This window comes from Oculina patagonica, chromosome 3 (assembly GCF_052425735.1).
Source record: "Oculina patagonica isolate OP01 chromosome 3, crgOcupat, whole genome shotgun sequence".
Classification (NCBI taxonomy): domain Eukaryota; kingdom Metazoa; phylum Cnidaria; class Anthozoa; order Scleractinia; family Oculinidae; genus Oculina; species Oculina patagonica.
In genome coordinates, this window is record NC_135760.1 from 23,973,094 (window position 1) to 23,986,286 (window position 13,193).

General features: G+C 38.6%; 3 protein-coding genes across 4 annotated transcripts in view; 1 reads left to right on the top strand and 2 right to left on the bottom strand.

Annotated features, from left to right (window-relative positions):
* The window catches only part of LOC144647128 (ran-specific GTPase-activating protein-like), a 71,694-nt gene that overhangs the window by 12,898 nt on the left and 45,603 nt on the right, over positions 1-13,193 (bottom strand). The gene's annotated exons all lie outside the window — the stretch shown is intronic.
* The window catches only part of LOC144647100 (nitric oxide synthase 3-like), a 68,895-nt gene that overhangs the window by 3,915 nt on the left and 51,787 nt on the right, over positions 1-13,193 (top strand). The window contains exon 2 of the mRNA XM_078506849.1: positions 12,080-12,208. The gene's annotated coding sequence lies outside the window, so the exon portion shown is untranslated. The remainder of the gene's footprint in view (positions 1-12,079; positions 12,209-13,193) is intronic.
* On the bottom strand, positions 4,145-9,839 carry LOC144647097 (cytochrome P450 3A41-like). 2 transcript variants are annotated; one of them, XM_078506847.1, is made up of 4 exons: positions 9,001-9,839; positions 7,206-7,512; positions 6,075-6,508; positions 4,145-5,572 (listed from the first exon to the last, which is right to left on the bottom strand). In XM_078506847.1, the coding sequence occupies exons 3-4, from the start codon at positions 6,444-6,446 to the stop codon at positions 5,330-5,332; spliced, it is 615 nt and encodes a 204-aa protein (XP_078362973.1). In that variant the 5' UTR covers positions 6,447-6,508; positions 7,206-7,512; positions 9,001-9,839; the 3' UTR covers positions 4,145-5,329. The 2 variants fall into 2 exon arrangements, with proteins under 2 accessions (XP_078362973.1, XP_078362972.1); XM_078506846.1 differs by lacking the exons at positions 4,145-5,572; positions 6,075-6,508 and having other exon boundaries at positions 7,207-7,512.

A 13,193-nucleotide genomic window follows, 5' to 3' on the forward strand; every position in this document is an offset into this window, starting at 1 on the left:
ATAGCATTATAAAATGATCCACACAAAAGTACTCTTCTCTTTTTTAATGAAACAATGGAGAGACACATACTGTTCTTCGCTGTGGTTTTCTTTTCATACAATGATTCCAATTCCGCATTGATAATGTGTATTTTCAATACCCTAACAGAAAGAATAATGTAATAATTTAGGCTAAGGCTAGTTTTCACCGGGCATAAGAGAGTGCTGGATGAGGTATTTAGGATGTTTTTTTTTTTTTGTTTTCAGCGTACGAAATATAATCTATGACTTAGACTAGGCATTGGCTTTAATTCCAATTCGCCTTTCTCCATTTCGTTTGTAAAGCATCGGCTTTTGGCGGTCTTTATCGGCGCTTATCTTCCGTACATTAAACCGCAAAAACACCCAGTTCTGCCGTGAAAGTATTCCGATTCTTCCTCGTTACTTTCTCAGTCAGTCCGTTGCGCGCGCGTCTCCTTCATAGTCTTCTCCAAAAAACGCTCTGCATGCTGTATGGACGATGGCTTTCGGTTGTAGAGTATTGGCCAACGACGGTCTTTGTCGTCGCTTAACGTTCGTGCAACAAACCGCAAAAACACCCAGTTCTAAAAGTATTCCGATTCTTCCCGTTTAATACTCCTTCCGTTAGCTCCATGGCGCATCTTCTTCTTCGTCTCTTCCAAAAATGCCCTCTACAATGGACGATGGCTTTCGTTCCGGGGTAACTATTTTTGGTTTTCTTTCTATATAGCTATTATCGTAAATATGCTTTACAAAGGACCATGCTTATTAGAGGTGGTCCCATTTTCTCTGCATATGAAAATACTGTGCAGACAGTGTAAACAAAGAATATGACTTAACCTAATTTAACAAAAAAGGATAATAAGAACAGCGAACAATACATGATAGTCCATTACAAACATAAATGATAATTTTGTGAACGTTTTTACTTAGACGTAAGTTACAAAAATCGACATAGATTGATAGGAAGGAAAATGAGATCCCGGCCCAGCCAGTGAGACTTAGACGACATGTACAAATAGCATTCGTTCTATAATCTCATAAAAGTACCGTTTTCACTCGTAACTCTTGCAGCTGCGTTTTCGTGAATTTTTAACAAATATTAGTTTGAACTCGGTTAATTCTTTGATTATTTCGAAAGGTTCACCTTAAAAGTAAAATAAAAGTGGAAATTAAAATTCTGAAGGGGTTTTAAAAACATTTTCGTCTTTTTCCCCTTTCGTTTGTAGAGTATCGACCTCTTTGTTGTCGCTTATCTTCCGTGCAATAAACCGCAAAAAAATCCAGTTCTGAAGTATATAAATGCTTTATTGTGAAAATTAAGAATGAACAGTGCAATGTTATTGGGTTATAATGCGCGTCTCCAGGAGGACTGAGAATGAGAACTGTGAAACACTCGCCTTGGGATCGAATTATTGGAGCATTCGTTCTCTGAACCTTCGGTCGATTCGCGTTGTCAAAAAGTAGCATCATTATTATTATTAAAGTATTATCGTTTATTTCAACACATTTGACAATAACAATAAAGGTGAAAGGAAACGAGAAAATGCATCAAAAGATTAAAAAAGGGAAACTGAAGATTTAGAAAACAAGAACAGAAGCCTCAAAATCCTCAGCAAAACGCATGGCTTTCAACATTTCAGTCAGTGAAAAACTCGTCGAACATCAGGCTAAATCAATGTGATGCCTTTTTTTCAAAAAAGCCTACACTGTTCGTTTCATGTTTCAAACTGGCAGATTTTGCTGGATCTGGGGAGAAAATAAGCTTTAATATACGTGGTGGTATTTCAACGCAAGGGCCGAAAATCGTCATTTTCAGTGCCTCATGTGACACTTTCTTATTCCATTCTTTTGGACCTGGAGTGAACATAAGATTGAATCCACTTGATGGCATTTTTCCAAAAAGCCCAACCTGTACGTTTCAATTTTCAAACTGGCAGATTTGGCTGGATCTGGAGAGAAAATAAGCTTTATATACGTGAGGGCATTCCAACGCAAAGGCCGAAAATCTTCATTTTCAGTGCCTCTTGTGACTTTCTTATTAGATTTTTCTGGACACGAAGTATATATTAGGCTGAATCCACGAGATGGCATTTTTCCAAAAAAGCCCAAACTGTACGTTTTTAGTTTCACACTGGCAGATTGTGCTTGATCTGAGGAGAAAATAAGCTTTAATAAACGTGGTGGTATTTTAACACAACGTCACACAAGGGCCGAAAATCTCCTTTTTGAGTGCCTCATGTGACCCTTTTTTATTAGATTCTTTTGGACACGGGGTGAACACTAGGCTGAATCCACGTGATGGCGTTTTTCCAAAAAGGCTAAACTGCATGTTCAAGTCTCAAACTGCTAGGTTTCGCTGGATCTGGAGAGAAAATTACCTTTAATATACGTGGCGGTATTTCAACGTCAGGTCCGAAAATCTTCATTTTCAGTGCCTCAGGTGATATTTTCTTATTAGATTCTTTTGGACCTGAGGTGAAAATAAAGCTGAATACATGTGATAACTTTTTTTCCAAAACGACCTAAACGGAACGTTTCAAGTTTCAAACTGGCAGATTTGGCTGGACCTGGAGAGAAAATAAGCTTTTATATACGTGAGGACATTCCAACGGAAAGGCCGAAAATCTTCATTTTCAGTGCCTCATGTGACACTTCCTTATTCGATTCTTTTGGACCTGGAGTGAATATTAGGTTGAATCCACGTGTTGGCATTTTTCCACAAAGGCCCAAACTGTACGTTCCAAGTTTCAAACTGGCAGATTTTGCAGGATCTGGAGAGAAAATAACCTTTTATATACGTGGTGGTATTTTAACGCAATGGTTCGATAATCTTTATTTTCAGTGCCTCATATGACACTTTCTTATTTGGTTCTTTTGGACCTGGAGTGAACATTAGGCTGGATCCACGTGATGGCATTTTTCCAAAAGGCTCACACGGAACATTTCGAGTTTCAAACTTACAGATTTGGTTGGATCTGGAAAGAAAATAAGCTTTACTATAGGTGGTGGTATTTTATTAAACGCAAGGGCCGAAAATCTTCATTTTCAGTGCGGCCTCGTGTGATCCTTTGTTATTCGATTCGTTTGGACCTGAAGTGAATATAAGGTTGAATTCAAGTGATGGCACTTTTTCATAAAGGCCTAAACTGTACGTTTCAAGTTTCAAACTGGCAGATTTGGCTGGATCTGGAAGGAAAATAAGCTTTAATGTAGGTGGTGGTATGACAACGCAATGGCCGAAAATCTTCATTTTCAGTGCCTTACGTAACACTTTCGTATTCAATTCTTTTGGACCTAGAGTAAACATTAGGCTGAATCCACGTGATGGCATTTTTTCATAAAGCACAAACTGTACGTTTCAAGTTTCAAACTGGCAGATTTTGTTGGATCTGGAGAGAAAATAAGCTTGAAATAGGTGGTGGTATGACAACGCAATTGCCGAAAATCTTCATTTTCAGTGCCTCACGTGACACTTTCGTATTCAATTCTTTTGGACCTGAAGTAAACATTAGGCTGAATCCACGTGATGGCATTTTTCCAAAAGGGCTCAAACTGTACGTTTCAAGTTTTAAACTCACAGATTTGGCTGGATCTGGAGAGAAAAAAAGCTCTAATAAAGGCGGTGGTATTTCTATGCAAGGGCCGAAAATCTTTATTTTTAGTGCCTCATTTGACACTTTGTTATTCGATTCTTTTGGACCTGGAGTGAATATTAGGCTGAATCCACGTGATGGCATTTTTCCAAAAAGGTTCAAACTGTACGTTTCCAGTTTAAAACTGGCAGGTTTTGCTGGATCTGGAGGGAAATAAGCTTTTCTATAGGTGGTGGTGTTTTAACGTAAGGGCCGAAAATCTATATTTCAGTGCCTCATGTGACACTTTCTTATTGGATTATTTTGGACCTGGAGTGAATATTAGGTTGATTCCACGTGCTGGCATTTTTTCGAAACTGTACGTTTCAAGTTTCAAACTGGCAGGTTTTGCTGGATTTGGAGAAAAAACAAGTTTAAATATTAAATATTGAATAAGTTTAAATATTAAATATTGGTATTTCAAACTAAATGCCAGAAATCTTCGATCATTTTTAATTTCGGCCCCTGATGTAATTTAGGGAAAGGTGACTTTTTGAATATTTAACAATTATTCCACGAGCGCGAGTTGGTTATGAGATGGTAGATAGCCAACGAGGGGCGCAGCGCCGAGTTGGCTATATCGATCTCATATCCAAAAAGAGCGAGTGGAATAATTCTTTTATTAATAACACCCGAAGAATTGCAATATTTCAGCTCCCCAGCTGTTTTCGTTGACGAGTATCGGATACCATTTTTGTGGTCGATGGTATATAAGCTCATATACCATTGGCTGTCAACCAATCAAAGCGCAGGAATTGCAATATACTATTGCTAGTTTTTAATAATGCAAAATACAAGGCTATGGTTTTTGTGGCATTGTTTAAAGAGCAGATATTGCAAGAGAGAAAAACTTGATTATCATTACAGTGGGCACCCTACTCTTATTCATATTACATGTGAAACTGTTATTCTTATACATGTTTAGTGCTCTATCAACCTTTGTTATGAAGATTTTTCAGATTTTTTGGTCTAAAGTGTTCTGAAATTAGTGAAAGGCAACTTAGCCCGTGGAAAAATTATCTTTGAACACCTTCTGGAACTTATTTAACCTACTCGGATAGAAATCAAACTACGACTGTAAATACCGATTTTTTTAGAAGACGCGGAAAACAGCTTGAATAGGTTAGCCACAATTTTTCAAGTTGCAATCCATTTCCATCCTTAAATGAACCATTATTTTTAGGTTTCCTACAACACAAATATAAATTTTGGCTGTTCAAAAATCTGTTAAATTCCGTGACAAACCCCCTTCAACCTAGCACTTTTATATGACTGTTTTAAGTTCTATTTGTTGTTCCGGCGAGGAACTAACAAATATACTAGTAGTAATCATAGATTAGCGGAGTGCGTTCGAGTCAATTTTGTGTGTCTTAAATCTGTCAAAAATTAAATTGCACCTGATGGAATAGCGCAACAGCCGAATGAAAACGATTCGATAGATTTACAGTGTGGCGCACATTCTGACTCCGGAATCCTGACACATGTCATCGAGCTAATCAACTTACATATAATACACAGTGCGTATAATCCACTAAAGTGATATGACATGTACAAACTGCAACAAACCTATCTGACTGAGTTCAAGACATAAGCTCTATCCAAAACCCAATCAATGCCTAAGAACAAAAAAAACTAGCTGAAAAAGTCTAGTTAAAAAAAATCCCCCACTAAAACCAATTCAAATTTGTGCGTTCTTATTCTCTTGCTTTAAATGTGATGTATATGGTGTCCTGTGCTTGAAGCATGTGAGTGCTAACCAGTGGAAGGGTATCTTTGGTTTCTGGTGATCGGGTGAACTCGTATTTGTCCAAGATCTTCACCAACGCGATTTTCATAACCAACATCGCAAACCGCTGGCCGATGCATATCCTGGGCCCTTGTCCAAACGGTAGATAGGAAAATGGATGACGTTTGGCCTCCTCTTCAGGGGAAAATCTCTTGAATGACAGAAATTATTTGCATATCAGTCACCTGACCGAACTCCGAGACGGAGAAAACTGTTATACATGTCAGATACGCAAGGCTTCTGTATACAGAAGAATCCAGATTTCTCGATCCTACAGGGGAAACGTAAATTGCTTCGAAAAATCGAGAGATTTGAGAAGTCGGGGGTAAAATTACAGAGAAGTGCAATCCAAGGGAAACGAAAATTGGTTTAAAAAATCGGGAGTTTCGAGAAACCAAAATTCTACTGTAGTTTTTTAAATTTTTAAGTAAAACGGCAACTTCCTCAGTTGAAACTGACAATGATCTGTTTGTACAATGGTAAACCTGCGATGCCACAGAATAGTTAAAAATCAGATTTATAAAAACTCGCCAAACTGGTATCTCTTACTGTAGGGGGTATTGGGTTTGAAAGGTTTAGTCCCCCTCACCCTTTCAACAAGTCACCTCCCTCCCAGTTTTCCGGCAGGAAGATGATATTGAAATAAAACTTACCTCAGGATCAAATCTTTCCGGATCAGCCCAGATGTCCGGGTCACGGTGCATTGCATACGCTGGAATATCGACACGAACACCTTTCGGGAAGTGAAAACCGTTGATATCGCACGCTTCCCTGCACTTGCGGAAGTGACGATGGCCGACGGGAACAAGGCGTAACGTTTCCATCATCACCCAATCGAGGTAGTTCACAGACTGCGATAATTCGTACAGAGATATGCCTTCTTCATTCTGCTTCCGATTTTGAATTTCCTGAAACAGTTTTTCCTGTACACGAGGATGAGTTGCGAGGAAGTAACAGGCAACAGACAGCGTGCGGTACGTGGTCTCAAAACCGGCCACAAGAAATGACAGCGAGGCACCGGACATTTCAACGTCACTCCGAGTTTGCTCTCTCCATTCTCCTGGGCGGCATTGGCTTCAAGCATGAGCTGCACAATGGTCAAATTAAACAAAGATGAGGGGATGTAGAATTACGCACAAACATGCACACCGATACACAGGGGTTTGTCCAGAAAACCTGGAGGAGAGAGGAAGGGGTGGGAGGAAGCAAGCTAAACGAAGGGGGAAGCGCGAGCAAGCCTAATAGTGTATCAGGCTCGGATTTACGGGAGGGACCGGAAAGTCCGCCATCTCCCACATTCCATTCAGTTGGACATTGGGATGTTTGTATTGAAATAATCACTAAAATTCAAAGATCTCCTATCATAAATTAAAAAAATGAAAGCTAATCTGGCCATTTCAGAAGTACTTAATATCCAAATAAAAATATATAAATAAGAATTTACAGCGGCACATCCACGGTGTTGCTATTCGTACACTGTTGCCAGGTCGATTTGGAATTTAGAAGTGTTGGTTTTTGAGGAGGGTGGAAAACTGGCCAACCCGGAGAAAAACCCTAAGAGCAAGGAAGAAAACCAACAACAGACTCAACCCACGTATGACGCTGGTTCCTGGAATCGAACCCTGGGCCACAATGATGGGAGGCGAACGCTCTTGCCAATGTTCCATCCCTGTTCCCCTCAGTGGAGGCCTAACACTTCAGTTCGGGGTTAAGGGCGTTCCGTAACTTTGTTCCATAATGGAGAAAACTAGAAAAAAAAAACGGTTGTGCATGTAATTAATTACCTGTAGCACATCCCGTCGGCCGCTAGATGCAAGCTCTCGGCGTTGCTTGATTATCTCTTCCGACATCTTAATGAACAACCCAGCATTTCCAAGGACGTCAGTAAACCTTCCCACAATGGGAGCAAGGAAAGGGAAAACGCCCAGGAAGGCCGCCAGAAGCGGTCGACTAAACACTCGCTGCGCACGATGCAAAAAAATTCCTCGTTAGTGTTCGTCTGAATGTCCTTGGTTTCGACTCCAAAGTTTGCTGATAGAATAACATCGAGCACAAACAGAGCAGACAGCTTTGGTACATCAACAGATTCGCCTGCCAAGAGTATGAGTATCAGAGTAAGCAGTTTGACGAGACAGTCAGACCTTCATTAAGGGGCGTGTAGATCACGTTTCACGAAAGTTAAAATGGCCATTTTACGTTTCACGCAAAACAAAATAGCCATTTCACGAAACCAAGATAAAGGGATAAAAGTGTTTTACTATCTATTGGAGTAATGTGACCTGGGGCCCAGAACGACGATCAGTCACGATCATGCACTGGTCACGCAATTTACCACACCTTATCTTGCTTTCATATGCTTTCTGGATAACTTTTTGGAAGGAAGAAAGAATCACGATTGTACAGTCACATTTCGCGAGGAAAAAGAACACAAGAGTAGAATCACGATTTACAGTCACAATTCACAAGGAAAAAAAACAAACAAGAGTCATCTTTCCTTAAAACAACAGTCATCTTCCTAACAACAGTCATTTCGGAATTCTCGTGGTTCTCACGATTCATGGTTCACAGCTATGTAACGATTCACGAGAAGAAATAGCCATTTCACCATTCACGGGAAAAGAAGTGACGGATCAGGTAAACGTTCCCCATCGTACTATTAAAGCAGTCATCCTCTTCCGGGCGACAAGAATCAAGCTTAGTGCCTCTCAAAAAACATATTTTTTTATAATTTTTGACCTACTTCACGTCACTAGGATTTCCACATGTCATTTCTTGTTTGTTGGCAGTCGAGGAAGAAAAATACAAAACAACCTTAGGGAGACCATTATTTTCTTGGAGGGGGAGGGATGAAATTTTCCCTGCAACTTATATGCACCTCTGCAAACATTTTTCGATTCTTACTATTTTTGTTATACATATCGTGTTTGCAAACATTTATTTTGTCTTCCAGGCCCTGCAAACTTTTTTCAATTTTTTCATCACCCCCCCCCCCCCTCCAAAAAAATAATGGTCCGTCCCTTAACTGAATATGGGCTGTAAGGGCAGCCGGACGTGCCACAAAATCCTCGCTATAATCCTATACTGGCGGTTTAGACTGTCTGCAATGCACGCTGTACGTGCACTTGAGCGATTCAGTATTCGTGGAATCAGTCTTTACAATTTTACTTCGCAAATCTACTTTTAGCATCAGTTGCTTCTTCTCAAGTCTTCTCAGTTCGAGGGCTAAATAGTGCATTGACAATAACTTAGTCCATCCATTCACCTTTTTACTACCAAGCCTGTGTAACAAGCGCTAAAAGAATATTGATTTGCGCTTGTCACACAATAAATAATATTAAAAACTTCTATTAATATACCTGGTAGCCCCTATTTACATAGCCTGCGTCGCAGACGAACTAAAACTCTTATATACTCTTGTATATTGGATGGAGGAATTGGAGGAGTATTACAGAAAGTGCCATAATTAGACTATTAAGAAGTATTTAATTAAGAATGTGTAAGTGCGGAAAAAGAGAGTACATTAACTAATAGCTCATTGGTAATATCAAATTATAGACACTCCAAGCCATTGCCTCTTACCAGTGTCCGCAAGTTTCTCGACTTTAGCCTCTAGCCGTTCACACGCCACTGAAATCAGTGGCACGACTTGCTTCAATCTGGCCGCACTGAATGTCGGGGACAAAACTTTTCGCATTCTCTTCCAGCGAGGATACTTGGAGAGGAAAAGTTCGGCGTTAAGCGGCGGCACGAGCTTTATAGGCATACCCCTGTCAGGGAACTTGTGAAACTCTTTCACAAGAATTTGCTTTACAATCTCTGGATCCGCCACTAATACTTTGTCACCGCCGGCTGGATCCAGCAATCTGCACAATTTACCGTATTTGTGGTATGAGTATTGCTCCAGATTATGCACTCCGCCATGTCGACGTACTGATATAAAATACATAATGGAGCACAGCGGAAAGGGCCAAACACGAGGACCCGGTAGTTTGGCCAGGTCAGATGGAAACAGGAGCTTTTTGAGAAACTGCAATGCCAGCACTAGTACAAGCACCGTTGAGATTCCTTGGATTGTGAACACGTCGGACAGCAGCTTGCTGAAGACACTGGCCTCTAACCCGGGCATTATCACTGGATATCGTCTGGAAATTGCTTTTCAAAACGAACACTTCCCACCAGAACCTTATAAGGTTTAACTTTTCGATTCAGTAGTGTTTCTGTAGGATCTTAAAACCAGGCAACGTACATTATTCGAAGCTCCTTTTGATCCACACGCCGGCGTACGGCGTACACGACGACTCACTTAACTATATTATGTCGCGTGATTTTAAAATGTACGTGTCGAGTGTCAAGTGTGAAATGGTGCGTGACGTAGAATAATAACACGCAATCAACATGATCAAAGGGCTCACAGAACACTCGCAGTACATCACGCATCACAGATTTCTAGAGTGATATCAATTGCTTTGATTGAAATTAAATTCGGATTCTCCGAAGAATTAGAGTCATTAAGGTGAACGAGTAGTTCGATCAAATGTTGACCTTTGTCAAGAGAATGTCCGTTGGCAACTTGAGTGATTTGCATATGAATGATATCAGGTTTTGTGTGAGGAAAATAAATAAAGCCAAAAATTACGAAAAATTATTCTTGGATTTTAATAACAATTGCTAACATGTACTCCAATGTTGATCCATTATTTATTTAAAGATTTAGTACAACAAACATTGAATAGGTAATTGCACAAGGTAGCGAAACAATAGAACAGGTCCCCCACAAGGTTAAGTCGCCCACCCACCCACGAAACAATAGTGTGAAGTGTTTTTTTTAGCTGGTTTGGAGCGATTTCTTAGATTTTTAATTTCAACAGTTTCTTTTTAAGGTATATAGAGAAGGAAACAATGGGAACAATTGTCTCATGATCCGAAACCGTCAGTCGATACGCGTTCTAGCTCAAAAGAAAAAATAAGAAATGTTTTATTTTTACAAATACGATTACTATTTCGATCACTATTACTATTACCATCATCATCATCGTCATCATTATTCATTAGCCAGCATTCTCTTGGTGTTATTATTGGTGTTTAATAAGAAAAAAAGAGTAAATCTGACTTGTTCGTGTTTCCACGGCTTTTTCTTGTTCTCCTAAACTTAAACGAATATTTGTGAGAAAAGAAACTGATTTCTTGTTCCTTCTATGAACCCTGAACGTCGGAGATAAATTTCTGTGTTTTCCGTGGAGCTAAGGCAAATGGCTTTGAACTTATCACAGCGAGCGCAATATCTTTCTTTTTAAGAATCTTTAGAGCCTCTTTTGCACTTCATAATTTTTCAATATCAAAATATCAAACTACTTTGTCAATTTTATTGTGCACGTATTAAACTGGCAAAATGTACTATTCAAACCCGGTAGTCCAATCACTGGCTGTCTTCTTCGTTCATGTTAATGTAAAAAGCAAGGAAGATTAATTTCATAACAAGACAATACTCCCAAAGCAAAGAGCCATTACGTACTGTACAACTGAGTTGCTTGCAGGGCACATACGGGCATACTTTCGTGTGCAGAGCATTGGAGTGACGGAGAAAAAAACTTTATTGGCACTATGACTTAAGAAAACTGGATGTTTCATTTAGTTAAATTGCATTTAGAAAACTAAAAGGAAAATAAAAGTGAAAATTGAAATCCAGGTGGCATTTTAAACTTGGTGAGCAATACTGCAAAGCAGTGTCCATTCACCTCAAAAAATTTTCAATATCAAAATATCAAATGTATTATTCAAACGCGGTAGTCCGATCACGGTGTAGAAAACTAGGGCTCAATTCTTCGTTCATGCTAATGTACACAGCAAGCTGGTCAGGCCTTTGGGATTCTTAACAGGTTTATGAAACCGCAATAAAGTGCGGTAAAATTACAAAGAATGTCTTGAGCAAGGAAAATCGGATCAAGACTCTTCAAAATTATTGTTTTCTTAGTATCTCCGATTAACACAGTTGTACTACAAAGTTATTTTTAATTATTTGTTATTTTTTTTAAAAAAAAAATACCTTCGTGTTGCTTCAGCGCTAACAAGATATTTTGAATCAGATAGTGTTGAGGTTATCATAGGTGATCTTTCACATTTTCGAGGTATAGTGATCCATTCTAGAAATTTTCTTTTAGTGCTTCTTAATTCTTCCTGATTTTTAGTCAGATATATTATAAAAAAGAAGCATTCTAATTCGTCCAAACAAATTTATGTGCCTATATTTTTCACGAATTGTTCACTTCCTTTATATTCAATTTAGAAATGAAAGAAATGTGATGTAAGTCGTAGTGATTAGAAAACTGCTGAGTTAACTTACGACTGGTAATGGGATTTATCTTCATGTTGTATTCAAAGGTTAAAAGCCTTAAAGACAGAAAAGTCATTTCTTTTTTAAAGGGGAAAGTGCGTACGTAAACATAATTGTAATCCCATCAGAGGACTGCACCAAGATCATTTGCCAGATTGCTTTGTCTTAAAAACTTGTGTCTCTTGTTAAGATCGAATCAACGTTAAAAGGATGGTCAACACGGTGGTCAGAATATTTCATCTTCTTGGTCGGAAGGCTAAAATCTCATTAAAAGTGACCTTTTCTGATAGGATGAGGCAAAATCTTGGTTTGAAATATTTTTTACAGGTGAACCTGAGGGATTTAAAAACCAAGCCACTGCTGTCAGAGACGAAACAACCTTTGGGCGGAAAGAAGTTGCTGATTTGGAAACAACACTGAAGGAATCCTTCTGTTTCTTATCTTTGGAGAAAAAAGGTAATTTGAAATTGTTTTGAAATAAATGTTGTAGCTTAATTTAATTTATTTTTATCTTAGCCAGTGTTCGTCGTTTTTGAATAAGGATTGTAAAAATATAAACAACACGCTCTTGAGTGTGATATTCCAGTTGTAAACTAGACATCGCAATTTATATTTTCGAACCCGAGTTTTGAAAAAGGGAAAAAAACACCAAGGACGAAGGAATTTATATTACGGTCGGTCCTGACTAACTGCTACATAACATAAAATAACAAGCGATATTTGCCTTCAAAAAAACAGAAAAATCGCTTGAACGCGTGCCAAAGCTCACATTTTTTTTGCCGCGAGGGTGGCTAGAGTTGAAAAGTACAGGGAAATGGTTTTAATTTGTGTAGTAAAATGTTCATTGCTTTTAACATAAACATGCAACGAAGACGAAACGGATGCACGGTTTGTGTCAATTAAAATGGTTTTGCAGCAGGTGTTTGTTTATATTTTCCAAACCCTTTCTGAATATGAAATGAAATAAAACAAGAACAATGAATAAAGCAATTAAGCAAAACTAGCTTCCGGCATAGGGATTTTGCAAATATTTCTTAGCTACTCTGTACGTATTTTACTATCCGATTTACCTCTAGAATATCATAATATTATTAACAAAAACATGAATTTTTTTAACATTTTTTAATTTTTTTTTTTAAATTCCAAATCATCTGGAAACAATGAACGAAAAGCCATTCCGTGGATGTGCCGCTGTAGATTCCTATTGATATTTATTAAAACTCAAAAGGGCGACAAATCCTGGAAGAAATTAAAACTGATTAGCCATGCGAATGACTTGCTTTAAGAGTCTGAGTCATAGCTTTCTTCATGGTTTGGTTTAATTAACTGGAGTGAGATCGGTACAGTTAAACTATTGTGGTTTGAACACTGAAGGAAATGTCTTTGACCCAAGAGCATTTTCTTCAGAAAGTTTTATTAGTCGCTCACTTTTTATTTTGAA